Source organism: Prunus avium, chromosome 1 (assembly GCF_965620075.1).
Source record: "Prunus avium chromosome 1, drPruAviu1.hap1.1, whole genome shotgun sequence".
Taxonomy (NCBI): domain Eukaryota; kingdom Viridiplantae; phylum Streptophyta; class Magnoliopsida; order Rosales; family Rosaceae; genus Prunus; species Prunus avium.
The window spans coordinates 16,518,087-16,543,370 of NC_142284.1; the positions used below are offsets into that span (position 1 = coordinate 16,518,087).

General features: G+C 39.7%; 4 protein-coding genes and 1 pseudogene across 4 annotated transcripts; 3 read left to right on the forward strand and 2 right to left on the reverse strand.

The window, feature by feature from the left end:
- Positions 1 to 9,952: 9,952 nt before the first annotated feature.
- Positions 9,953 to 11,377, forward strand: LOC110760473 (putative glutathione S-transferase parA). The gene is made up of 2 exons (XM_021962737.2): positions 9,953 to 10,387; positions 10,706 to 11,377. The coding sequence occupies exons 1-2, from the start codon at positions 9,971 to 9,973 to the stop codon at positions 11,048 to 11,050; spliced, it is 762 nt and encodes a 253-aa protein (XP_021818429.2). The 5' UTR covers positions 9,953 to 9,970; the 3' UTR covers positions 11,051 to 11,377.
- A 4,107-nt stretch (positions 11,378 to 15,484) lies between these two features.
- Positions 15,485 to 17,178, reverse strand: LOC148297422 (glucan endo-1,3-beta-D-glucosidase-like; annotated as a pseudogene).
- Positions 17,179 to 17,755: 577 nt separating this feature from the next.
- On the forward strand, positions 17,756 to 18,454 carry LOC148297423 (uncharacterized). Its single transcript, XM_088246980.1, has one exon. The coding sequence runs from the start codon at positions 17,756 to 17,758 to the stop codon at positions 18,452 to 18,454; it is 699 nt and encodes a 232-aa protein (XP_088103106.1).
- Positions 18,455 to 19,409: 955 nt separating this feature from the next.
- LOC148297424 (uncharacterized) lies at positions 19,410 to 20,672 on the forward strand. The gene has a single exon (XM_088246984.1). It carries the CDS (start codon positions 19,410 to 19,412, stop codon positions 20,670 to 20,672), a length of 1,263 nt encoding a protein of 420 aa, XP_088103110.1.
- Positions 20,673 to 22,370: 1,698 nt separating this feature from the next.
- LOC148297425 (uncharacterized) lies at positions 22,371 to 23,477 on the reverse strand. Its single transcript, XM_088246988.1, has one exon. The coding sequence runs from the start codon at positions 23,475 to 23,477 to the stop codon at positions 22,371 to 22,373; it is 1,107 nt and encodes a 368-aa protein (XP_088103114.1).
- Between the last annotated feature and the right edge of the window lie 1,807 nt (positions 23,478 to 25,284).

Here is a 25,284-nt window from a genome sequence, read left to right on the forward strand (position 1 = left end):
ATAGGCTCAATGCCAAATATGAGTACAACATCCCCAGTGACCAAACACAAAAATAAATTGGTTTGATCTGGAGAGCATTACGCATGCCAGAAAAATATAAAACCTCCAATTCGGCAAACAAAAGCACCTGTACTCAGACCTACAATACAGATTCACTGCGCAATGGTAGTAACGACAAATTTGCATCGAAAAATCAAACACTAAATACAAATATCAACAAACTCCTATGGAGTCTCTGAGAATTATTAGACTAAAATAAACACAAACAATGACACTGCACCACATCCTCTCCAGCAAACCAAAGAGACTCGTAGCACCAACATGGCTAAACCTCTTATTTTGCATAGGCAACACCCGATCCCACACAAACCAGCAACAATCACTTTTTCAACTCCAAACACTGAACTGGAGCAAAATCCATGTGAGTGGACCAAAAGCTGCAAAAAAATCATGGCATCTACGATGGGTTGCAGTACTTGCTTCAAAAACACAACGAAAACCAAAGAAAAAAGCTGGGTCGACAACACCACACCGCAGCCATCCTAGCGACAGCAAGACACATCCAAAAACAACAAAAGTCACCAAGGACCTACAACAGAAAACACACAAACAAACAAACAAAAGACAAGATCTAGATAGATCTGGGCAAGAGGACGTAAAATCCAAAGGAATTTGGGGAAAGAAGAGGAGAGGGGAAGAAAACTAGGAAAGTAGAAAGAGAGATGAGGAGAGAAAGATGGAAGATGGGGAAGCCACCCACCCCCATAAGGGGGCAACGGCTGCAGTGCAAGCTCACAGTTTCACCTTTGGAATTGAAATTATTAATTAAATGAGGATAATATGGTAAATTCACACTTAAATTAAATAGGGTGAGGGATGAGCAACCACCGCTCAATAGAGATATAAGACCTTACCATAGTAGATTGATATAACTAAATTAAGTGACATGCAATCACACAACCAAATATCACATTAATAATATTAATGTATAAATGCTCTTTATCTACTCCTTTAATTCATATAACTAGACAAGCAAACCTGCACGTCCCATACCATGCTTATACCACTTGGTCCCGAATGCCCATTTATAGGAACTAACACCCATTTCAATCATCCCATAATTCCCCTTTTGTTAGTCATCTTGTCTAACTCTCTATCGCCAATCCCGCATCACCTAATAAAAACCATGTGCACTGTGGGATCCTTGAGATCAGGTACCTACCAAGAATTAGACTCAACTACACAAAAGATCATTCCCATTACCCTCTTCTCCACCATAATTTTCTCAACCCAAGAACTCCAACTAATTTACATGACATGATATAGTTATTCTTTTCACATATCTCATAAAAACAATGTAATCATTTAAATATCACCAATATACATATAATCATGCCAACATTAATTAAATAATTAACAACACGTAAACACTCAATATCAAGAACATTATTATATCAAGAACATCCATCAAATTATAATATCACGCGTAATATAGTGCTCACGAAATTTATTAAATCAATCCCCATAAAGACCCCCCAAGAAACCCCTACACTGAATCTAAAGCATAACTCCAATTTAGTAAAACACAAGCATTGGTTGATATATATATTTGGCCGTTGAGGATATAGGTGCTAACATATTTGGTATTTAGATAATATTTTGATAAGGTAAAGACAGCTAGCCACTTGGATAACATGGCAATAGCCTTATGTGTTTACACGTTCCTTAAGCAACCAAGGAATTGTGCCACCTTCAGCTTATGTTATCCACCTCATGCTTCTTATATAAATTCTATACCATGATGAAGTGTACTTGTGTAGCTCACAGAGGTAAAGGCAGCATATAATACAATATAATTTATATTAAGATAGATTTATCCAATTCTATCACTAAACTTTTAAATAGTCAGCACCTTTAAATTTTGGTGCCCAAGTAATTTTTCTTTCACTCCAAGTCATTGCAAGAAGAGAATAGATATTATCAAGACACGTACTGGTGGGTTATTGACAAAACTATTTCTTTCATTAATATCCCAACAGCTTGCAAGTTTAAAAAATGAGTAATCAATTACAAATAGAAAAACCTAACACAATTGACTTGCACGTCAAACTCAAAGTAAGAAAAAACTGCCACTTTCAATTAGTAAACATCTCTGTATGACCCACATCAAAAACTCTACATGTATTATAACGTTTTATAACACATTCTAAGACAATAATAATAATAATAATAATATATATTTTAAACAAAGCCAATTGAACATATATAAAAATATAAAAACAATTAATAAAATAAAATGCTTATGATTACTGGAATAGTACTATAAAAGTAAAACAATATATATATATATATATATATATATATATATATATATATATCCTTTTACCAAGAGAATTACTTATAAATATATATAATAATGTTTATTCCTCTTTAATAAACTTTTTTTTTAAATTTTTTTAAATTTTTTTAAAAAATACAGACTCTCACAATAGTATTAGGCTCAAGATGACTTAAAGTTTCACTTCCTTCTCTTGAATAGTTGATTCATGCTTGTTGTAGCCTAAGATCCATTAAATTTGAATTTATACATATGTTTCCTTTATCAAGACCCTTTTCCATTAAGCTAGATGCCGTTGGCCCTTTTCTTTTTTACTTTATGGATAACTTTTTTTTTTTTAAATTACCTTTAATTATAGGTTAAATACCTTTTTGGTCATTGGATTTTACACGAAAATTCAGTTTGGTCACTGAGAAAAAAATTTAGCCAAATTGGTCACTATTTTTCCCAAAGTTTACAATTTTACCAAAATATATTGGTAGGTTGTAGAATTCATTTTAATTTGGTTTGGCCTTTTGATTTCCTTAGACCTCAATTTCGATTTCAACCCAAAATTTTCTCAATTTGTTAAACCCTAATAGCACAGTGTACCCTAATTCGTTGAGTTAGAGGAAGAAGACTGAAGGTGCTTCCTAAAAAAACAAAAAACAAAAACTACACTTAACGAAAAATAACGGAATGTCTAAAAATTGTAAACTTTGCGAAACACAGTGATCAATTTGGCTATTTTTTTTTTTTCAGTGACCAAATTGAATTTTCATATAAATCGTATATAACCCTTTATTTATTATTTATTGGTTGAATTTTTTTTTATTTTTTTTTATCAAAGAATAATAAACTTTCATTCCAACCATCAACCGTACAAATTGCAATCAAAACATGGATGCAACAAGAGGTGGTCTCATTAAAACCTTGCCATAAAAACCCCCAATGGAGGAAATCCGGTCAAGGAAAAAGAGTACCACAGCATCCAAAACCGATAACTAAAAACAACTACCCACCCTCCAAGTCTGTTACTAACAGAGATACAAGCCAGTCAGGAGCAAGACCAACCTAAAAAGAATGATGCTGTTCTCATAGCCCAAACTGCGCCAAAGAGTGAGCAACCCGATTACCCGAACGTGGCTGAAAAAAAACATCACCAACACACAAATGTACTAGCAACCTTCTAATGTCATCCACAAGGTTACCCAGATTACTCCATAGCTCCCCACCTCCCTTCAGTAAAGCCACAACTTCTTGCGAGTCTGATGCTACCAAGAAATCAGAGATTCCCAGCTCAGCAGCCTTCAGTAATCCCATGTGTATAGCAGCACATTCAGTAGCCACAACATCCAAACCTGCTGGACCTTGATCCGCATACCCCCAAATGAAGTTACCTGCAGAGTCTCTTAAGACACCACCCACCCCTCTATTACAACTAGCTTGTCCAATCGCCCCATCGCAATTCAATAACAACGAAGGGGTGTGAGGTTTAATCCACCTAATAAAACGTGGCACCCTTGGTTGCTTGGTGCGAGCATTATGAATTTTAAACTGCTCCAAAAACTCCATGGTCCCCTCAACAATCTCAGAGAGCCCATCAACGGTCTTTCCGTAGAGGACCTCATTGCGAAGCTTCCAAACTCTCCAACAGCAACACACAAAACGTTCCAGTTCACAGTCTGACAGAGTATGAAACATAACTTCCAAGAAATCAGCAAAAGATCCTTGTCTAGCCACCGAATCAATGTTGAAGGAAGTTAGCGCCCAAAACCTTCTGCTGCGTTTACAACCCCAAAAAGCATGGATAACATCCTCCGTCGTCGTCCCACAACCAGAACAAAAAGCTGAGACTAGTACCTTCCTATGAACAAGGTTTAGTGCTGTAGGCAAAATATTTAAACTTGCCCTCCAGAGTAGGATTTTAACCTTATTTGGAACCTCCAAATGCCAAAGTTTTTTCCAAAAAGTACACTGAGTTCCAGAGTTGGAACCTCCAATCTCCCCATTGACCTCTCTATCACAAAGTCTTAATGCAAGACGATATCCAGTCTTCACAGAATATTTACCATTTTTTGAGAAAAACCAAAATTGTTTATCTTCAAGATGCCCAACTGATGGCAATGGAATGCTCAAAATTGCCGAACAGTCCTCGTCACTAAAAGAATCCAGGAGAGTCCTATTCCACCCACCCAACGCCGTAATTAAATCAGAAACTCTTGCCTCCACAGAAAGACCTCCATTTAATAGAGGTAAGAAGGTATACGGCTTTGGAATCCATTTATCATGAAAGATCCTCACAGATGTCCCACCACCAATGCGCCAAATAAGACCCTGTTCAATAACTTGTCTTCCCCATAGAATTGAGCGCCAGATTAAAGAAGGCGACTGACCATACCCAGCTGTAAGGAAATCACCATTCGGAAAATAGCGAGCTCGAAGGATTCGACCAACCAAAGAGGAAGGGTTCTCCAACAGCCGCCATGCTTGTTTGGCTACCATGGCTTGGTTGAAAGCCTCAAAATTTTTGAACCCCAATCCTCCTAAGCATTTTGGCCGACACAGATTCTGCTAACTCTTCCAATGTATGCTCCGCTTTCCTGACTTCCCCCACCAGAATCTCGCCACCATTGCAGATAAATCCTGACATAAACCTTTTGGCAATTGAAACACCCCCATTGTGTATGTTGGGAGCGCCTGAGCCACTGCCTTAATAAGAACTTCTTTCCCTGCCGTTGACAACAATTTAGCATTCCACATATGAAGCTTATTCCACAACATGTCCCTCACATAATTAATGGGCAACCCCAGATAACGTGTATGACAATCCACAATACGTACTCCCAGCATGGAAGAAATAAAGCACTTCATGATTGGATCTGTTTTAGGACTAAAGCTCGCTGCCGACTTCGCAAAATTTATTTTTTGGCCTAACGCACGCTCGTAGATTCTGAGAAGAAGCATCAGATTATAACAGTCAGATAAATGGGCATTGCAGAATAATAAACTATCATCTGCAAAAAATAAGTGAGAAAGAATAGGAGCGCCTTGGGCCACTGCAACACCGCGAATTTGCTTATTCCTTTGAGCCTGAGACAACAATGCCGAGAGACCTTCTGCACAAATGAGGAAAAGATAAGGCGAGAGAGGGTCCCCTTGTCTTAATCCCCTAGAAGGAGTAATAAAACCCATTGCCGACCCTCAGACTTTCACCGAGAAGGATACAGTAGAAATACAATCCATAATCAAATCCACCCATCTGTTGTTGAACCCCAGTTTCCTCATCATACAGTCGAGAAAATTCCATTCCACTCTATCATAGGCTTTTGACATATCAAGCTTCAATATCATCTTTTTTAGAGCACTTCCTCCCCTTCTCTGAATGGCGTGAATGCTTTCAAAAGCAGCAATAATATTGTCAGTAATCAACCGAGAAGGATCAAAGGCACTTTGGTACTCCGAGATGACATCCTGCATAATACCCTTCATTCTGTTCACCATTGTTTTCGATATCAGTTTATAAAGAACCGAGCATAGACTTATTGGCCGGTACTCAGTAACTCGTATTGGATTGTCCACCTTTGGGATAAGGGTAATGAGAGTATGGTTGATCTCTCGCACACTCGCCCCGCCATTTAGTACATTTAGGCAAAAATTGACTACGTCATTTCCAACCACGTGCCAGTACCGCTGATAAAACAGAACTGGCATCCCATCAATACCAGGAGATTTAGTGGGAAACATTTGTGTGAGCACACCTTCCAATTCAGTTCTAGTAAAAGGCTGACTCAGTCTTTCATTATGTTCCCGAGTCACTTTAGGTTGCACTGCTGCCAGTACCGTACTAAAATCAGTCTCACCACTATTAGTAAATAGCTTCTTGAAATACTCACAAAAAACAGAACCAATGGCTTCGTTAGAAGTATTCCACACATTATGATCATCAAAAATACCTTGCATGAAATTTCTTCATCCCCTTTGTTTAGCTTGTGCATGAAAGAATTTTGTGTTTCGATCCCCATATTTAAGCCAAGAAACTCGAGACCTTTGTTGCCAGAGCATCTCCTCTCTCGCGAGTAATATATCCAACTCCCCAGCCAATCTACGCTGACATCGCACCACATCATCTGTTTGCGGCTTATTTTTTAATCCATCAAGTTGCCCTTGAATCCGACGTATCTGCATGGGAATATGGCCCACCTTGGATTTATTCCAACCCAGTAAGGACTGTTGGCAAGCTTTTATTTTAGTAACCACATCACCTTGTTCCTCTCCCCAAGCTTGAGCAACTGTCTCCGTACACCCATCAATTTCAGTCCACATTTCTTCAAACATAAATCTTCGAGCCCAACACATCGACTTTGAGCCCCCAAAATGTATAAAAACAGGAAGATGGTCAGAAACCAAAGAGTTCACATGATGAACTATCGCCCCTGGAAAAGCAAGAAAAAACGCAGTATTTGCCACTCCTCTATCCAGCCGAAGTTGGACTCTGTGGTCCCCAGACCGATTATTTGTCCAAGTATATTTGTAACCTTTATACTTCATCGATGTCAAACCACAATCCTCAAGAGCCATACCAAAATCCCGCATTTGAGACGCCGGTCTATATCGTCTGCCCAAATACTCATTAAGCTCCAAAACTTCATTAAAATCACCTCCCACTACCCAAGGACCCGAATACCCATCCGCCAAACGACGTAACAATTCCCAAGAGTGTTTCCGCGATGCAAGGTCCGGGTTACCATAAAAACCCGTAAAACGGAAACAATTTTGTGTCACACCCTCAATCATGGCATCAATATGCCCTGAAGAAAAAGATCTAATAGAAACCTTCACCCCATGCCGCCACAATAAAGCTAGACCACCAGCTCAGCCATTTCGACTCACACTAAAATGCCCAAGTGCGCCTAGCTGTGCACTTACACCTGCCATTTGTTGTATCGTCTTCTTGGTTTATGATAAGAAGATGACATCGGGCTTTTTGTCTCTGAGTAGGTACCTCAGAGCACGGAATGTTCGTGGATTACCCAAACCACGAACATTCCAGCATAATATTGTCATTTCTTGTGATGGGCCCATTCATCGGCGCCCATCACGGATTTGCCAATAGAACTAGCAGTATTTTGCAAACTCGAATCCCCCACACTTTCCACTACACTAGCTTTTAGAAGTCTGCCCCGAGCACGCTGACCCCCAACCTTGACACTCTTTCTCTTTCCCACAGCAACCTGCTTGTCAGAGCTAGACACCATAGATGATTTAGGACCAACCCCCACATTCTCTATAAGATCCGATGGAACATTCCCTCCAAAGTGCAACCCTTTAAGGCTAGAACCCCCAAAATCAAAGCAAGTCGTTACCGGAACTTCACAAAACTGTTGTTCTACAGTGGGCTTAGATTTCGTTAAAATCTGCTCATCAACTTCTGTCCCCATAATTCTGCGTTTCTTCGAAGCCCCATCTGCCAACAAAACCATTGTCTCATGCTCCCCCTCCATTAGTGTCACCCCACCGTTAGAGGTATCGAAGGCTTCCTCAAAAGAACGAAGCACACCAGACAACGAAACCACACCAGACAATGGAACCACACCAGACAAAGGAGCCCGTTGTGGTTTTGCTTGAGCTTGTAACCGACTACAGGGTCCCAATCCAACCGCTTGACCTTTAGAGCCACTAACCACCCTGATACTAAACACATCCTTTATCTGTGTTTTCCATCGTCCATATTGTTCTGTAACAACATCACCAGGCATTTTCAAAGCACAACCCGACCCCAAATGATCAAGTCGGCCACAAAACAAACAGAAAAAGGGTAAGCGTTCATATTCGATGTCATATTGCTTTGCCTGTTCATCTGGATTAAGCGGTAGTGTGATCCAACGCTTTAATGGATCAGTGATCTTTAACCCAACTCAAACGCGCAAAAAACTCCCTAAACAATCCCCATTCATCCCTTTATCAACCGCCACGAACGTGCCAAGATGATTACCAATCTTTTCACCCAAAGCCGGAGTTAAGAAGATCGGTGGGATACGCCTGACTCTAACCCAGAAGTGTTGTATCTCTAGCGGGACTGTCATAGGATCCACGCTGCCATCAGTGAATGCCAAAACCAAAAGGGATCGGTCAAAAGTCCATGGAGCACCCCTCATTACTTTGCGTCGATCGAAATCATTCTGGAAAGAGAAGAGCATACACTGAGGGTCATCAAGAGGCACAACTGTAAACCCTTCACGTGTATGCCAAATCAACTTCATGGTCCCAATCAAGGAATCCCGATGAAAGACCTTTGGCGTGAGCAAACGACCCACTAGCAAGAACCGCACGGCTCGCAAACTGTCCAGCTCTTCCAAACTCACAATCTCAACGGCCTCCTCTTCTGAAATTGCCAAAGCACTCAAGATGCCTTGTGCAATCTCATCTACAGAATCCATCTCTCCCTAAAACTGCTATTGAGAAACTCTCACACACCGCAGAGAACTGATACCCCCCTTCCCCAAGTACTTGCAGACGGTTGAACCAGTCCCACCTAGACTAGAAGAGCAGAAAAGAGCCTTGCCGTAACGTGGAAGCAAGAGCGGCGCACAAAACCCTAATCTGTTTCACCAAACCCTAACCTAGAGCGGAAGGGACTATATTTTTGGAACTCTCTTCTTTAGATTGTGGCCGACCTGGCTTATTATTTATTGGTTGAATTGAATGGAGAGAACTCTATCTTTCAACGCATAGACGTAATGGATAACGTCAGAAGGATAGCTAGGAGAAATCAATGTAATATATATTTTTTTAAAGGCAGATTAGGTTTTCCAGGTTTTGGAGCAATAAGAAATATAGAATTTGACTATGTAGCCAATTGACTGACTTTGATTTTGCCAATTATTTAATCTTTCTACTACACATATGAATCTCACGTTATGTTGATAACATTATTTATATTTCGGCTTGACAATTCTCACTATTGATTGATTCAAACCATAATGAACGATTTATCATTTAAATTAGGAGTATAAAATCACAAAAATATTGTTGGGGGTTATCATACTTATTCCAACGCTGAAGTTTGGATTCATGTGTAAACGCATATCAATCAAACTAAGAAAAGAACTCGGTCAATTGACACCTTATTATTTTAATTGTCAAGTGCTCAAGTGGCAAGTTAATATGATACTAACCTCTCCATCGAGTCTACTCCAAAATGTAATTTATAATTCAAATTGCTCAAATTTTTGGTCCTCGCTCAAATATAACCCATAAAAAATTTATCCAAATCCGAAATTGTTTAGCAACTTAATTATTATTGTGAACATTTTCTTGTTTAGAAAACATGGTTTTCTTCTATTTATTTGGTCACAATTAGATAATTAAGTGCTTTTCGATTTGAGTGAATTTTTGGAAGGACAATAATAACTCTAAAAGTAAATGACTTAAATCACGAAATAGATTGTGGAGTAGATTAAAATGAGTGATTAGTGTCGTACTAACTTATAGCTGCTTAGAAATATAAACATAAATATACATATATGCAAGAAAATTGATGGCCACCTTTTCTAGTCAAAAGGCTCAACAAGTCATACAGGCCAAGTTAATGAATCATGATCTGGAAGTCTAGTAGAAATATATATATATATATTCCTTCGGAGTTGGTCCATGCCATTGCCCCAACTGTGCTACAAACAAGGAGCAGAAACTTCACCACTCCCAGAAGGGATACAGAGAAAAATCCTCTGCTTAATTAATCAAATGGATGAGGATGAAGTGGTGCTTTTGGGGTTCTGGACTAGTCCTTATGTCATGAGAGTGAAAATTGCTTTGGCAGAGAAGGGAGTCCACTACTACTATTTGGAAGAAGGAAATCTTTTCAAGAATAAGAGCACTTTGCTTCTGGAAATGAACCCAGTGTTTAAGAAAGTTCCAGTTCTCATCCATAATGATAAGTCCATTTGTGAATCCCTCATCATCCTTCAATACATTGATGATTTTTGGAATGACAGAGCTCCAATACTTTCAGAGGATCCTTATCAGCGAGCTCAAGCAAGGTTTTGGGTTGATTTTTTTGACAAGAAGGTAAGTGATCATGGTCAAAATTTTACAAATTATTTCCCTTGATTAATTCTTTTATCAGCTGCCATTAATTGCTCCAACATGTGTTTTTTTTAACTTTTATGTATGGTGGTATATTGAAACACATAAAAGTTTCAGTCTAAATGTGGAGATATTCCAGTACCGTACAATAATTTTTACTCACTAAAAGCCTATGAGTTTTTTTTTGGAGAGGTTTAACCCCGTTGACTCGACTCCATCTAAGCTAGAGTTTTTGTATCTTTTATTTATTTATTTGATCCTCATGTAGTCATGCAAATTAGTCTTATCATGTTTGTGCAGATAGCAGACTGTGGGAGAAGGATGTGGGCTAGCAAGGGAGCAGACCAAGAGGCAGCAAAGAAAGAGTTCATAGAAAGCTTGAAGCTGTTAGAAGGTGAGCTTGGAGAGAAGCCCTACTTTGGAGGCGATCGCTTCGGCCTCTTGGATATTGCCCTGGTACCATTCTCTTGCAGGTTTTACACATATGAGACTCTTTGCAATTTCAGCGTAGAGAAAGAGTGCCCCATGCTCATCGAGTGGGTGAAAAGGTGCAGTCTGAGGGAGAGTGTTTCCAAGAGCCTTCCTGACCAACATAAAGTCTATGATTTTGTGTTGGAATTCAAGAAAATGCTTGGAATTAATTAGGAACAAAAGTTAAAAGTTGATTGCTTTAAAGATTCAGATTTGCTTGGATGTGACTAGGAATTGTAAGTTGGATTGAAGTATTTCCCTTGTAACAAAATAAGAGAGAGTGAGTAAGAGATAAGAGACAGAGCAGAATTGAGTTTGCCTTTTGTTGTAAATAGATATATTGATCATATTGTGCCTAAAGATGTTGATGAACATCGACACAATTAACAATCTTTTTTTATGCTTTCTCTTGAAAGTCCACAAATGAACGACACTCTCTTGTATATGAGACTCCCAATCTCTATGAATAGTGTATAAGAAATGAAAGTAGGGCAAAAAAAAACAGGAAAAGGGAATATTAGAGCTCCAAACTACTAATTCACAAGTCCCAGAAACATAATTGGATCCATAATTTGCAGACAATAGGTCATTTCTCAAAGGACTTGAAAGGCAAAAATATTCTTTCATTTCTTTTCAAGAGAAACGAATTACTCGCAAAAGAGTTACAGGATTTTGATTATTTCTTGTTTCTTTGATGAAAGAGCAGCAACAAAATCATCCATTGCCTTAACAGAAGGCCTCCTTTTCTTCAGCATAATCTCTTATTGATGATCTTATCTTCTCCTTAATCTCAGCAGCATTTTTCCTCATTCTCCTCCTTTCCTATTTTCATCCATCTCCAAATCTATCACACCCTTCACCTCCTTGAGAGAAAAACCGAGAGGAAAGTAAGAGAGGAAAAGAGCTCTTGCGAGAGAGAGTTTTTTGGGAAATATTGTGAGTGGGGGTGTAGAAGGGTTTCGGGTTTGGGTTATGTTGATTTAACTCTAGTGTATATTATAATGTTATTATTCTCATTGGGTTTTGTCATTAGGTCGGGCAGCCCAGCCTCTAATTTTTGGATTCGAGCTGGACCCCATGGGCTTTTTTGAATTTTTAGGCTAGGTCGGACCGAGATGAGGTTTCAAATTTCAAGACATGGGCATGCCCATTGGGTCAGGCCTAAACGGGCTTGGTGGGCTGGGCCAGGCCGGGCAAGCAGCCCATGGGCCTAGAAAGGCTGGTTCTTTTTTTCATTTTTTTTCTAGTCTTCTATAGCTTTTTATTACAAAGGAATGAGACCACCACCACCACCAAGTTATGAGAGCACCATCACCAATGAATGAGGACTTAAAGAAATTGAGAAAATTGCAGCTTGAATTTGAGAGAATAAAGGAATGAGTGTGCCATCACCAAAGGAATGATGATTTAGAGAGATTAAGAAAATTGGAGCTTGAAATTTGAGAGAATAAAGGAATGAGAGCACCACCACCAAAGGAATGAGGATCTAGAGAGATTGAGAAGAAAAAAAAAAAAAAAAAGGACATTGAAATTTGAGAGAATTAAGCTTCACAAGTAAGAAAATTGAGTGAAGAAGTATAATATTTAATTAGGTTATTTATTTATTATTTATTATTTATTATTTATTACTTATTGGCGGGCCAAGCTGCTAGTAAGCTCAAGGTCTCAAACCCTTGGCCCAAGCCTTACCAAATTGTAGAGCAAGCCAAATTAAGCGGGCCTAAACAATTGGGTAGTTCGGATTTGGCCCATTGGGCCTTAGGCTACCCACTTCAGCTCATCAGTCGCGGGAAAAATGTTGATCCCTAGTTTTCATAGTTAAATACTCTATCTGGGGACGTAGGCATGATTTTGCTGAACCTTGTCACTCTCTTATGCACTATCTTTATTCCTCATTTATTTTATTATGTTCAACTGTGGTTTGCTTTGTGGTGTGGTTATTTCTAAATATCGATTTAGCATGGTTAAAAGCACGACAATTAGTGTCAAAGGTGGGGTGTTAAACAGGCCATGCCAGGTTGATTCCTTTAATAAACAAGATGTGCCAGGCCCATCCAATTATGAAAATCATCAAGCCACGGCCCTATCCTATATGGAACCGGGCCAATCTCGTGTTGGGCCACTAAACGGGCCAATGTGGGTCACCCACGCCAAATTTGACTTATGTATTGCATTTTTTTTGTAATTTTTTTTTAAAAAACTTCATTTCAATATCTTTTTTACAATTATGTATATTCTAACAAGATTTTGTTGAAAAAATAAGTCAATACCTTTATTTGAAATATATTTTAAATGGAAAATAGCTAGATTATTGGTCGGGTTTTAAAAATTGAAACTTGCAAAACAAAATCATTATTTTATTTATTAAAAAAACATTACATTTTAATATAATTAGAGAAAAAAAAAAATACTTGAACTTAAAATATAAAAATAATAATATTATGTATTATTTTTCTCTAAAACAAATATAATTTAATGAATGGGCTTTAAACTGGCTGGGCTAGCCAAGTAAGCCAAATTACCTTGTTCGGGCCAGTTCAAAGATTCAGGTAATACCATGTCGGGCCTTACTTGCTTGTGCCATGCTCGGGCCGGCCCGGTTCGTTTGACACCTATACTCGATAGGCTAAGCCCATAAATGCAACTTAATAGTAAGCATTCACTACCTCACTTATGCTCTCTTGGTCCCTTCCATCTCCAAATTCTACCAGTCTTCTAGCTCAAGAGTGGAGTTTGTACATATCAAAGCATCTCAACCACGGATAGTTGGAATTTGATTGGTTGCCCAAGTTGATGAAATCTACTACAAGAGAGTAATCTTAAGGCTTGTACTCTATCCCCCATGCAAGGTCAAGCTTTGCAAGCATTGAAATACCATACACAAAATATCCCACATGGTAATGGTGACCATTATAAACTCCAAACCCAAAATCTACACTGCGATTAGTTGAGCATTGTTGGGTGACAAGTCCACCACATTTAGGATCATACAGAAAACCATTCCCACTAAAATAAATGGGGTAGACTGGCTTTGGCCCATCGGGCCTTGGGCTACCCACTTCAACTCATCGGTCGCGGAAAAAAATGTTGATCCCTAGTTTTCATGGTTAAATACTCTATCTGGGGATGTAGGTATGATTTTGCTGAACCTCGTCACTCTCTTATGCACTATCTATATTCCTTATTTATTTTACTCTACTCAACTGTGGTTTGCTTTGTGGTGTGGTTATTTCTAATATTGATTTAGCACGGTTAAAAGCATGACAATTGGTGTCAAAGTAGGGGTGTCAAACGGGGCGTGCCAAGTTAGTCCCTTTAATAAACAAGATGTGCCAGGCCCATCAAATTATGAAAATCATCAAGCCCAGCCCGAGCCACGACCCTATCCTATATGGGGGCCAAGCTCGTGTTGGGCCACTAAACATGCCGATATGGGCTGCCCACGCCAAATTTGACTTATGTATTGCATTTTTTTTGTAATTTTTTTAAAAAAACTTCATTTCAACATATTTTTTTACAATTATGTATATTCTAACAAGATTTTGTTGAAAAAATAAGTCAATACCTTTATTTGAAATACATTTTAAATGGAAAATAATTAGATTATTGGTCGGGTTTTAAAAATTGAAACTTGCAAAACAAAATCATTATTCTATTTATAAAAAAAAAACATTATATTTTAATATAATTAGAGAAAAAAATATACTTGAACTTAAAATATAAAAATAATAATATTATGTATTATTTTTCTCTAAAACAAATATAATTTAATGAATGGGCTTTAAACTGGCTGGGCCGGCCAAGTAGGCCAAATTATCTTGTCCGGGCCAGTTCAAAGATTCGGGTTGTACTGTGTCGGGCCTTACTTGCTCGTGCCATGCTCGGGCCGACCCAGTCCGTTTGACACTTATACTTGATAGGCTAAGCCCATAAGTGCAACATAATAGTAAGCATTCACTACCTCACTTGTGCTCTCTTGGTCCCTTCCATCTCCAAATTCTACCAATCCTCTAGCTCAAGAGTGGAGTTTGTACAGATCAAAGCATCTCAACCACGGATAGTTGGAGTTTGATTGGTTGCCCAAGTTGATGAAATCTACTGCAAGAGAGTAATCTTAAGGCTTGTACTCTAATGGTATTTCAATGCTTACAAATAGAGCAGACTTTGTTGGGAGAGGTCCCCGCTTTGCGCCCGACAGTACCTCGAGGGTTAGTCCCCGCAATCGCACGGGGGATACCTTGGTTTTCACCCAAAAAAAAATATCCCACATGGTAATGGTGATCATTATAAACTCCAAACCCAAAATCTGCACTGCGATTAGTTGAGCATTGTTGGGTGACAAGTCCACCACATTTAGGATCATACAGAAAACAATTCCCACTAAAAGTACCATCCAACCATCGCTCAATTGCGCCCATTAAGAATTTCTTAATTGTTGTAACCACATCAAAGCAAACTTTGCTGCTTTGGCAACCAACTTCCCATAAATGTATGACGATGCATATTGGCGTCGAACTGAGAGTCTTAACAATGCGATGAAGCGTAGAAGCAATTTCAGGTTATGAGCCTTGTTTGAGAACTCCAATTGAGTGTCAAGTGACTGAAACATTACGTGATATCAGCTCCCATTCTCTTGTACTTGAAATCCTCCAAAATTGTAGCATTAGATAGAAGCTGAAGAAGAAGATTATGAGCTAGCATAAGCAAAACTTTGCCTCAATACTTTTCCCATTTATATTCCAGAGTGAATAGCTTTGTGAACACAGCTTCACCAGAAACAGGGTAAGGAGAACTAAGGTTTGTCATTGGCCCGTACCAAGCTTTTTTAATTTTTCGAGCCTAGTTGAGGTTTCAAATGTCAAGGCCCAAGCCCGCCCACTAGGTTGGGCCTAAACATTCTTGGTTGGTCGGGCCGAACCTCCCATGGGCCTAGACGGGCTGGCCTTTTTTTTAATTTAAAAAAAATGTTTTTATAAGCCTTTTATAACTTTTTACTACAAATTTTTAGACAACTTTAAAAATATTAACTTAATTAATAACATTTGTAAAACAAAAAAAAAGTTTATTAATTTATGCTACAGATTACATTATTTCAATTAAGTATAAGATAAGGTTAGGCATTGAGGATATGGGTTGTAGTTCAATGTCTTTTATAAATTTTTGTTATAAATTTTTAGACAACATTGAAAAAATTAACATAATTCATAGCATGTGTAAACAAAATAAAAGGTTCATTAAGTTATCTTACATATTACATTATTTTGATTAAGTTTAAAATGAGGTTAATGAGTGCATCAATCAAGTGTTTAAAAAAGAAGGTACTAGACAAACTGGGCCTAAATGGGCCTATGCGGGCTCGGCCTGGCTGTGGGTAGGACGAGGGTTTCAAATCCTAAAGCCTAGGCCCTACCCCATTCAAGAGCGAGTCGAGGCGAGCAGGCCTAAAGAACAGGCCGGGCTTAGCTTTTTCCCACTGGATCTCGGGCTACCCACTTTGACTTATAGGGTTAGAGCCAAATGATTATCCCTAAGTAGAACTAAACCGATCAAGGATTGCCGCGTATTTTGGATTAGAACCCGGTACCAATGCAATCCTAATAGTCCCAGAATAGCCATAAAAAGTTCAGATTGACGGGCTGCTTCTAGTCAAATTATTTGGGGAGGAGGTATATAGAACCCATGTTTGATTGTTGTTAAGCTGGACAATGAACTTAGTGTTTATATTGCTCGAATTGGATTTGAGGATTGCGTGAATGGTTGAGATAGAAACCGTAGTGGGGCTAGACACATTGTAGATTGCATATGGGTTTCCTCGACAAGGAAGAAGCAGAGGTTGGAGGAGGGAAAGTCCAAGGTTACACTGAGATCAGTAAAGGCATAGATTACATGGCAGCTGCTCTGTGCTGCAGCTTTGTTGGTGTTGGGTTGGGAGGCAGAGATGTTAAGGTCATGGACAAAACTTGGAGAGACGAAAGCATAGGTGGAGGAGAGAGATAGACAGGTGGAGGAGGAGCTGATGATGTAGGGGTGGAAGTACTCGGGTTTGTCGTCATTGTTGAGAGCGAAATTTTGGGAAAAAGAATTAGTGGGGAGAATGGTTGAGAGGAGGTTTGGAGAGAAGAAGTTTGAAGGGTCATGGGTTGGGTTGGAGGGAATTGGAATAGGGATGATGATGAGGTGGTCTGTGGGAATTAAAGACAAAGCTGAAACGTAGAGGATCAAAGAAAAAGAGAAAGCAGAAGTGAGCTTGTTCTTTGCCATGATGCCTTGTGGTGGCGAAGTCTCTCTTCAATTAGCCTCATATTTATAGGTATTTTTTTTTCAACGTGTTCCTAGTTTTTCAAGGTTTTTCTTTCTTGGATTCCTTTAGAATGTTGAGAAGGCTAGACAAACTTGGAAAATGAAGCAACTGAGTAAAATTTTCATACCAAGATATTTGGCTAAAAAAACTTCACAATTTGTTTACAACATAAATTGTGCTATAGGCTGCAATATGTTGGCATGAGTTTCTATATTTCTTAATCAATTAGCACAACTTTTCTTTTATTTTAGACCTAACTAAATGGGGACTTTTTTTTTTTTTTTTTCCTATTGTTCTACATCTTTGTAGAGTCCTCTCCCTGTATTGAAGGAGAAATTTTGACATATACAAAAAAGTTACCTTATATATTGTTTAGATAACTTATTACTTATTATACACTTTGTGTATTGAGGCACTTGTGCCGTTTTTCTCTTTGAGAGAGTTTTTTCCTCTTTGAGAGGTCGAAGTTCCTACAGTCTCAATTCCTTTCTTTGAGTCCTAGGATATTCTTTTCTTAGCTTATCATCTGTGTTGCCACAGTCCGTTAGACAAGGCTTGCTCTTTCTTTGTTCTCGGTTATGGACGGTGGTTTGAGCGCGATTCTCGAACGATGCCAGCTTCATGACTATGAAGTAGAGGCGATAATTATTGGGGATGAGGTGAAAAGGGACAATGTCCAAGGGTCTAAGTTGTGTCTTCTTGGACAATTACTTACGTCTCGAGGTTTTAATCGCTCTACTCTTAGTCGCACTCTTACTCAATCTTGGCGACTACAGGGACAAGTCAGGTTTATCGAAGTGGAAGAAAATATTTTTCAAGTATTGTTCAATGGGGAGAAAGAGTTGAAATCGGTTTTGGAAGGAGGACCATGGTTGTTTGACGACCATATTTTCCTTCTACAGCGATGGTGTACTAGACTCCAATTAGGGTCATTAAAGCTCACCTCCTGCCCTTTTTGGATTCAGTTTCATGATTTACCTATTGACTGTCGAGGGGAGAAGATGGTGGCACTTATAGGCAGCCGCCTTGGGGAGGTCTCGAAGATTGATTTGGGGAAAGAACAAAATGGCTTTGTCCGTCAAAGATACATCAGAGTGAGGGTGGTAGTGGATACCAGTAAACCATTGGCAAGAAGAGTGATGATCAATAGTGGGGGAGCTAAACACTGGATTCGTTTTAAATATGAACGTTTACCAATTTTTTGTGCAAGATGTGGGTTGTTGGGACATGAAGCGAGGAGCTGTCCAATCAAAAACTTTGGATGTGGAATCCAATAGAGCGATGATTTACAGTCTGTCATTGTATCTAAAAAGGACACTCAAGGTGTTCCAGAGAGCTCTTCGAATTTTTCTTATGGCTCTTGGGGAGATGACGGGCTCAAATTCGCTCAAGGCGGTGATGGCGGCGAGTGAGTACCGGTGGAAGAACGGCGTGTTGGTAGAGAAGCATTAAATGGTGACCATTATGGTAAGGGTAAAGTTTCTCATTTGAATGTAAATGAGAATGATCGGGGGAGGATAGTGGGAATGTTGACATTAATGGGGCATTACTCAAGGAGTCAGGAAAAGAAAGTAACGGTTTGAAGAAAATTTCCATAGGAAAGAGTATTAATGTGGCACAATCAGGACATTCAAGCCGTGGTTTGAATACCAACTTAAATAATTCCTGGAAAAATTCAAAGGTGCCATCTCAACATACTTCCCCTGAGAATCTTAGTGGGTCATCGAGAAATATTGGGCCAGGAGGAAAAGTGGGCCAAAGCAGTCAACTTGTCCATGATGGGCTAAGGGAAGAGGTTGCTACCCAACCTAAGGCCCCTACAGAACAAAGTTTGGTGAATTTTTCTTATGGTGCCACTAAAAAGGAATTGGGTAAGCGAAAGTGGAAGAGAGGGGTGAGAGGAGTGCAGTTACCGACTTCGAGCCAACCTCGCCAACCTTTGGCTCAAGAAGAAACTTTACAAACCTTGTTTTTTGGGGTTTCAGGGCGGAAAAGAGTAATATGGAAGACGATGGAGACTTTGGAGGCTGAAGGGGGGAAGAGGAGGAAATCTGCAACTTTAATCAAGGAAGGAGAAAAGGCTACAATACCAGTGACAGGGTCAGCATAGCTGCCCCGTCACTCATCATGAATATTTTCGCTTGGAACATACATGGGCTTGGGAGGTTCCTCCTCAGATTAAAAGGGCCTAGTTTAGTTTTCTTGTCAGAAACTAAATTATCAATGCAACATATGGAGCGGTTTAAGTTTCAATTGGGGTTTCATGGGAGTATGGCTATGGGACATAGAGGTTTGAGTGGTGGCTTATTGCTATTATGGAAAGAGGGGTGGAGTGTGTCAGTTAATTCCTTTTCAACTGCACATATTGATGTATTTGCTACCAATCCTAACAGATTCTCCTTTCGGTTTACCGGGTTTTATGGTCATCCAGAACCAAGCCAAAGACATCATTCATGGGAACTTCTTTGCAGGCTTTCTCATGGAAATTCAAGGCCTTGGATTTGCATGGGAGATTTTAACGAAGTGATGTACGAATGGGAGAAGTTAGGAGGACGAGATCGAAGTAGAATGGCAATGGATGCGTTCAAGGATGTGGTTGACAATTGTGCCCTTTGTGAGGTAAATTATATAGGGCCTCATTTTATGTGGTGGAATGGGAGGGAAGGCAAAGCAATGGTGGAAGAACGCCTTGATAGAGCTTTGGTAACAGATGATGTATTGGAATTTTTCCCTCAAGCAAGGGTTGTTCACTTAATTTCTGACTCTTTAGATCATTATCCAATCTCTCTGAAGTTAGGTCTCAATGAGAGCAAATTTTCTTGTACTAGGAAGGGAAGATGTAGATTTAATTTTGAAGAATTTTGGGTGGAGGAGAGTTCTTGTAGTGATGTTATTACTGATGCATGGAACTCCAGAAATTTGGAGGAGGTCTCACTTTTACAAAAGATTGAATTATGTGGACAACGACTGGATTGCTGGAACAGAAAGTATTTCGGCAATATTCCAAGACGACTTAAACAGGTACACAATGCAATTCAAGTGAATGGGGCTACAACAGCTGAAGGTAATTGTAATAAAAATCAGCTTTTTAGAGAATATCAGGATTTATTGGGAAAGGAGGAGACAACGTGGAAGCAGCGTTCTCGTATACAGTGGCTGCAACATGGAGATCGTAATACCAAATATTTTCATGCAGTGGCAAAGAAACGGGGACATGTCAATAATATTAAGGGGTTGTTTGACGACAATGGGCAATGGTTAGAGAATCCAAGCCAAATACAACCGATGTTGCTATCATATTTTACAGAGCTCTTTCGATCAGAGGAAGGATCTAATATTGATGTGGTTCTGGAGGGTATTGAATCAAAAGTTTCGGTTGAGATGAATAGTATTCTTCTTCGTCCTTTTACTGTTTCAGATTTAGAGGTTGCCTTAAAACAAATGGTGCCTACAAAAGCACCTGGTCCTGACGGAATGCCAGCCTTATTCTATTAGAAACTTTGGGAAATTGTTGGGAATGACGTATCACAGACTTGTCTTGCTATTCTAAATGGGGAACTGGAGTTGGATGGTCTTAATCATACACTTATCTCTCTTATTCCAAAGATACCAACCAAATCCTAGTTGATGAACCATTCAATACCTGGCGATGAGCACACTGCATGATGATGTTCCTCCCATCTAGAATACTAGCCCATGCCCAAGAGGCCCTACCACCCTTCACAGCATCTCTAAAATCTCCATTAGGGAAATATCTGCCTTTTAGCACACGAACCCACAGAGAATTAGGTTCATCCAGGATCCTCCAACTTTGTTTTGCCAACAGAGCTAGATTGAACTCTTGCAAGCTCTTGAATCCCATACCTCCCTCAACTTTTGAAATGCCCAGAGACTTCCAACTAACCCAATGAACTTTAGTTTCATCTTCCTTCTATCCCTACCAAAACTTGGCAAGCAAGGCATCAATTTCTCTACATAAAGAGATAGGTAACTTGAAGACATTTATGGGGTAAGTTGGGATAGCAAGAGCCACGGCTTTAATCATAATCTCACGCCCCGCCTGCGATAAAACACTTTGCTTCCAGCCTTGTAGTTTTTGGTGGATGCGATGTTTGATGTACGATACTGCCTCCCCTTTTGCGCGGCCCCAAGATGTTGGCAGACCCAAATATTTCCCTGGATCCTCAACTGCCCTTATGCCAAATATAGAATATATGTTCCTTCTTAGCCCCAAAGGAGTATTCCGGCTGAAAAAGATGCTGGATTTTGCCAAGCTTATGGTCTGCCCAGAGGCTGTGCAATAGGCATTTAAGAGGTGTATCATATTGTGGCTGTTCCTATACGTGGCTTTGAGGAAGAATAAGGAATCATCCGCGAATAATAGGTGGGAGAGAGTTGGTCCCTCTTTACTGATTTTGAGCCCTTGCAAATAGTTAGTATCAACAGCCTTTTGAATCATATGAGATAGAGCTTCACTTACAAAAAGGAAGAGATATGGTGACAAAGGATCACCTTGACGAATCCCTTTGGAAGGGTTGAAAGTTCTACTTGGTTGGCCATTGACAACAACAGAGAAGGACATGGATCGAACACAGCCCTTAATCGGTTTAACCTAATTTGCATGAAAGCCCATCTTCAACATTACATTCTCAAGGAAATCCCATTCCACTCTATCGTATGCCTTGTTCATGTCCAGCTTCACCCCCATCTCAAAGGTTTTAGTTGATTTCCTTAGCTTCAAGAAATGGAAAACTTCATGGGCGATTAGGATGTTGTCCTGTATTAACCTTTCAGAGACAAAAGCACTTTGGGCTTGAGAGATAATGGATGGTAGTAGAGGTTTGATCCGGTTGGCAAGGACTTTGGAGAAAATTTTATATGAAAAGTTGCATAGACTAATGGGCCTGAAATGTGTCATAGTTTGGGGTTCATTGGTTTTTGGAATGAGGATGAGATTGGTAGTGTTTAGGTCGCGGGGTTTATCATTTCCCCCCATAAACTCAGCAGCAGTGCCCTAAACCTCCCGAAGTGCTGATAAAAAATTCCTTGAAACCCATCTGGACCCGGAGCCTTTAGAGCTCCCATCTCAAACACAGCATCCTTGATTTCTTGTGGGGCAATAGGTCTAAGCAGATCCAAGTTCATCGCATTAGTTATCACCGGGTCAACACATTCCACGACATTCCCCATCTCTCAAGGGCCATTGGTAGTGAAGAGATTACGAAAGTACCTGTCAAAAGTTGTGCGAACATTATGCTCTCCCGAACTCCATACCCCGTTTTCATCTTGGATACACATCACCTTATTTCTCCTCCTTCTTTGGATAGTAGACAAATGAAAGAACTTTGTGTTGGCGTCACCAGCAGTTAACCAATTTACCCGAGCTCTTTGCTGCCAATATTTCTCCTCTTTGGCCCAAAGGGTATTGATTTTGGAAGTGGTTTGTGTGATGCGGTTCCGGTTAGCCTCCCAATTTAATTGAAGGCCTTCAAGTTCCTTTGAGAGGCTATTAATCTGCCTTTTGTTATTCACAACCATATGGTTTTTCCAAGTCGTTAACTGGCGCTTACACCTTCCTAACTTAGTCTTAAGTTGGTGCTTCCACGTACCGTTGGCATGATCCCTCCAACAGGTTTCCACAATCTCCTGACACTCCTGATCATCAATCCAGTTAGCTTCAAACCTGAACAACTTCTTATGCCTATTACTATGACAAGTGTTGTGGACAATGAGAGGGCAATGGTCAGACCCCACAACCAGCTCATGGAGCACACAAGTATTAGGCCAGCGTTCCATCCACAATGTGTTAGCCAAGCCCCGATCAATTCTCTCTTGAATGAGAGCTTGGTTGCTTCTAAAAGCTCTCCAAGTGAAAGTAGGTCCTTGAAAGCCGAGATCAACTAGGCTTGCAATGTTCATGAAGTCGAGAAGGTAGTTCGAGCACGACAGAGATGGCTCCAAGCCACCCTCCTTCTCATGAGGCCAAATCCACTCGTTAAGATCTCCCCCTACGAACCAAGGAAGGCCAAGAGACACAAGATTCTGACTAAGCCACCTCCAAAACTGAGCCTTTTGGTCCCGGTACGGTGTACCATACACCCAAGACATGTGGACAGGTTCCCCATTATCCTGCATTTTAATAACAGAGTCAATCACATTTTTATCAGAGTGGAGGATATCTACCTCCACAGATTGGTCCCACCACAGTGATAAGCCACCCGCAGTTCCAATTGGGGGTATATTAAAACCATTCAAGAAACTCATACGTCTACGAATACGATCAATACTATTGCACTTCATTTTTGTCTCCATAAGAAATACAACAGTGGGCCTATGTTTCTGGATGAGCCTTCTCAGGGCTCGAACTGTCAAGTCTGGCCCTAGCCCTTGACATTTCCATAGTAAGAAGCTCATGGAGACCTTGCGGCTGTTCCAGGCCAGCCGCCACCACCTCGGGTGTTCCCCCGTTTTTTATCATCTTCATGTTGTTTCTCAGCCACCTCCCAGTTGTCCGCTTGATTAACAAGGACCTCCGTGAGGTTCTCCACTGAAGCCAGGTCAGTAATCTTGGCTTTACCATGTTTGCTATACCTGATAGGCTTAATGTTTCGGCGTTGCGTCCTTTCATCTTTCTGCTCCTGCTGAGTCTTGTCCAGAGAAGGCCCCTTTTGTTTCTTACTTGGGGACTGTCCTAGCTCAACTTCATTGGTATGGATATTCCGTTTGAGGCCCATCCCATTAAGAAGAGCTTCAACGTGGCATGTATTTTTGGAGTTGGCTGTGTTAAGCTACTGGCCCAAAAGAGTAGAGGAACCCAATGGGCTTAGTTCCTGATACTCACCTCCCGCGCTGGGCCCAGACCTAGCCACGTTTTCCTTTGTTGTTTGTCCCTTTGATAATTGAACCTTCATATGTTCCATCCCAACCCTTGGGACTTGAGATTCAATTCGAGCTGTATTCCAGCTGGGGTCAAAGATGGCATTTAATTCTTGCAGAGAAAAGGGAGATTCCTGCGTCTTAAACTCCTTTTATTTGGTCCTTTTTGGGCCTGCATTCCCTAGGGGGTCTCGTCTTCGTTAGTGTTTCTTTTTCGTTTAAAAAAAAAAAATTAGAAAGGAAAATGAGACATGACAGAGACAAGAAAGAAATAAGGAAAATATGTAAAACTAAAATTAAAAACTACTTAAATCTATTTTTGGTTTTCCAATTTATGTTTCAGAAATATTCTATTTATGTATGCTTTTTCTGCTACTTCTTTCACATCTTTCATTCCTCTTCTCATTTCCCTCTTTTCTTGCATTGTATATCTTTAGTTAAAAACCAAAATATATTGCCAAACATGCGCCTAATTTTCATATTGCACGTTTAACTTTTTCTTTTTCCTTTGTGGATAACTTTAGGGGCTTTTATAAATAAACCCAAAACAGGTACGCTATTTATAAAGAAGGACAAAATTAAAGTGATTGGACAATAATGCCCTTATTTCTTTTTTGAGTTTCCTAAGGAGTCCTTCTGCTGCTTGCTAGCCGTATGGAACCAAAATTTTTCTTCTTTTCAAATAATGCCGTATGGAGCCAAATATTCTGCTTTTGCTGAGATGATCCTTCACGTGAGAGGATGAGGACTCCATTATGCTTCCATCATGTTGTCTATGTTATGGAGTTCTTCTTCTCCTAAGCTATTCCAATATGTGTCATCATTATCTTCTGCTTCAATCTGTGTTGCTATCTGGTTATAAATTTCATCAAAAACTTCTGCTCCAGTTGTGCTTATCCTGAATTCATATGAATCATCTGGTCTCCTTGATGTAGAATCTGAATAAATCTTGATAAACTTGGATTGATGGAGGAGTCAGACAATCATCATTAAACAGTTGTTGCTCTGCTATTATTGCTCCTCTATATTTTTGGATGTCCTGCTTGGTAGGAATCCCTGTTTTTGCTGATTCTGTCGGACTAAGTAGTTCCATAAAAGAAATAATAATTCTATGTTGTGCTCTGTCTGGGTAAATGTCATCTTTAAACCACTCTGGAGGTATACTAGTGAAATCTAATTTTACATTTTTCCAAATAGGAAGATAAAAACTTATAATTTCTTTAAATTTTGA

Excerpts from the sequence above, each read along its gene's own strand:
- LOC148297424 (XM_088246984.1), top strand. The coding sequence starts at position 19,410 with ATGGAGCGGTTTAAGTTTCAATTGGGGTTTCATGGGAGTATGGCTATG.
- LOC148297425 (XM_088246988.1), bottom strand. The coding sequence starts at position 23,477 with ATGAAGTGCAATAGTATTGATCGTATTCGTAGACGTATGAGTTTCTTG.
- LOC110760473 (XM_021962737.2), top strand. The coding sequence starts at position 9,971 with ATGCCATTGCCCCAACTGTGCTACAAACAAGGAGCAGAAACTTCACCA. Across the intron at positions 10,388-10,705 it reads TTGATTTTTTTGACAAGAAG|ATAGCAGACTGTGGGAGAAG; the intron begins GTAAGTGATCAT and ends ATGTTTGTGCAG.
- LOC148297423 (XM_088246980.1), top strand. The coding sequence starts at position 17,756 with ATGGACGGTGGTTTGAGCGCGATTCTCGAACGATGCCAGCTTCATGAC.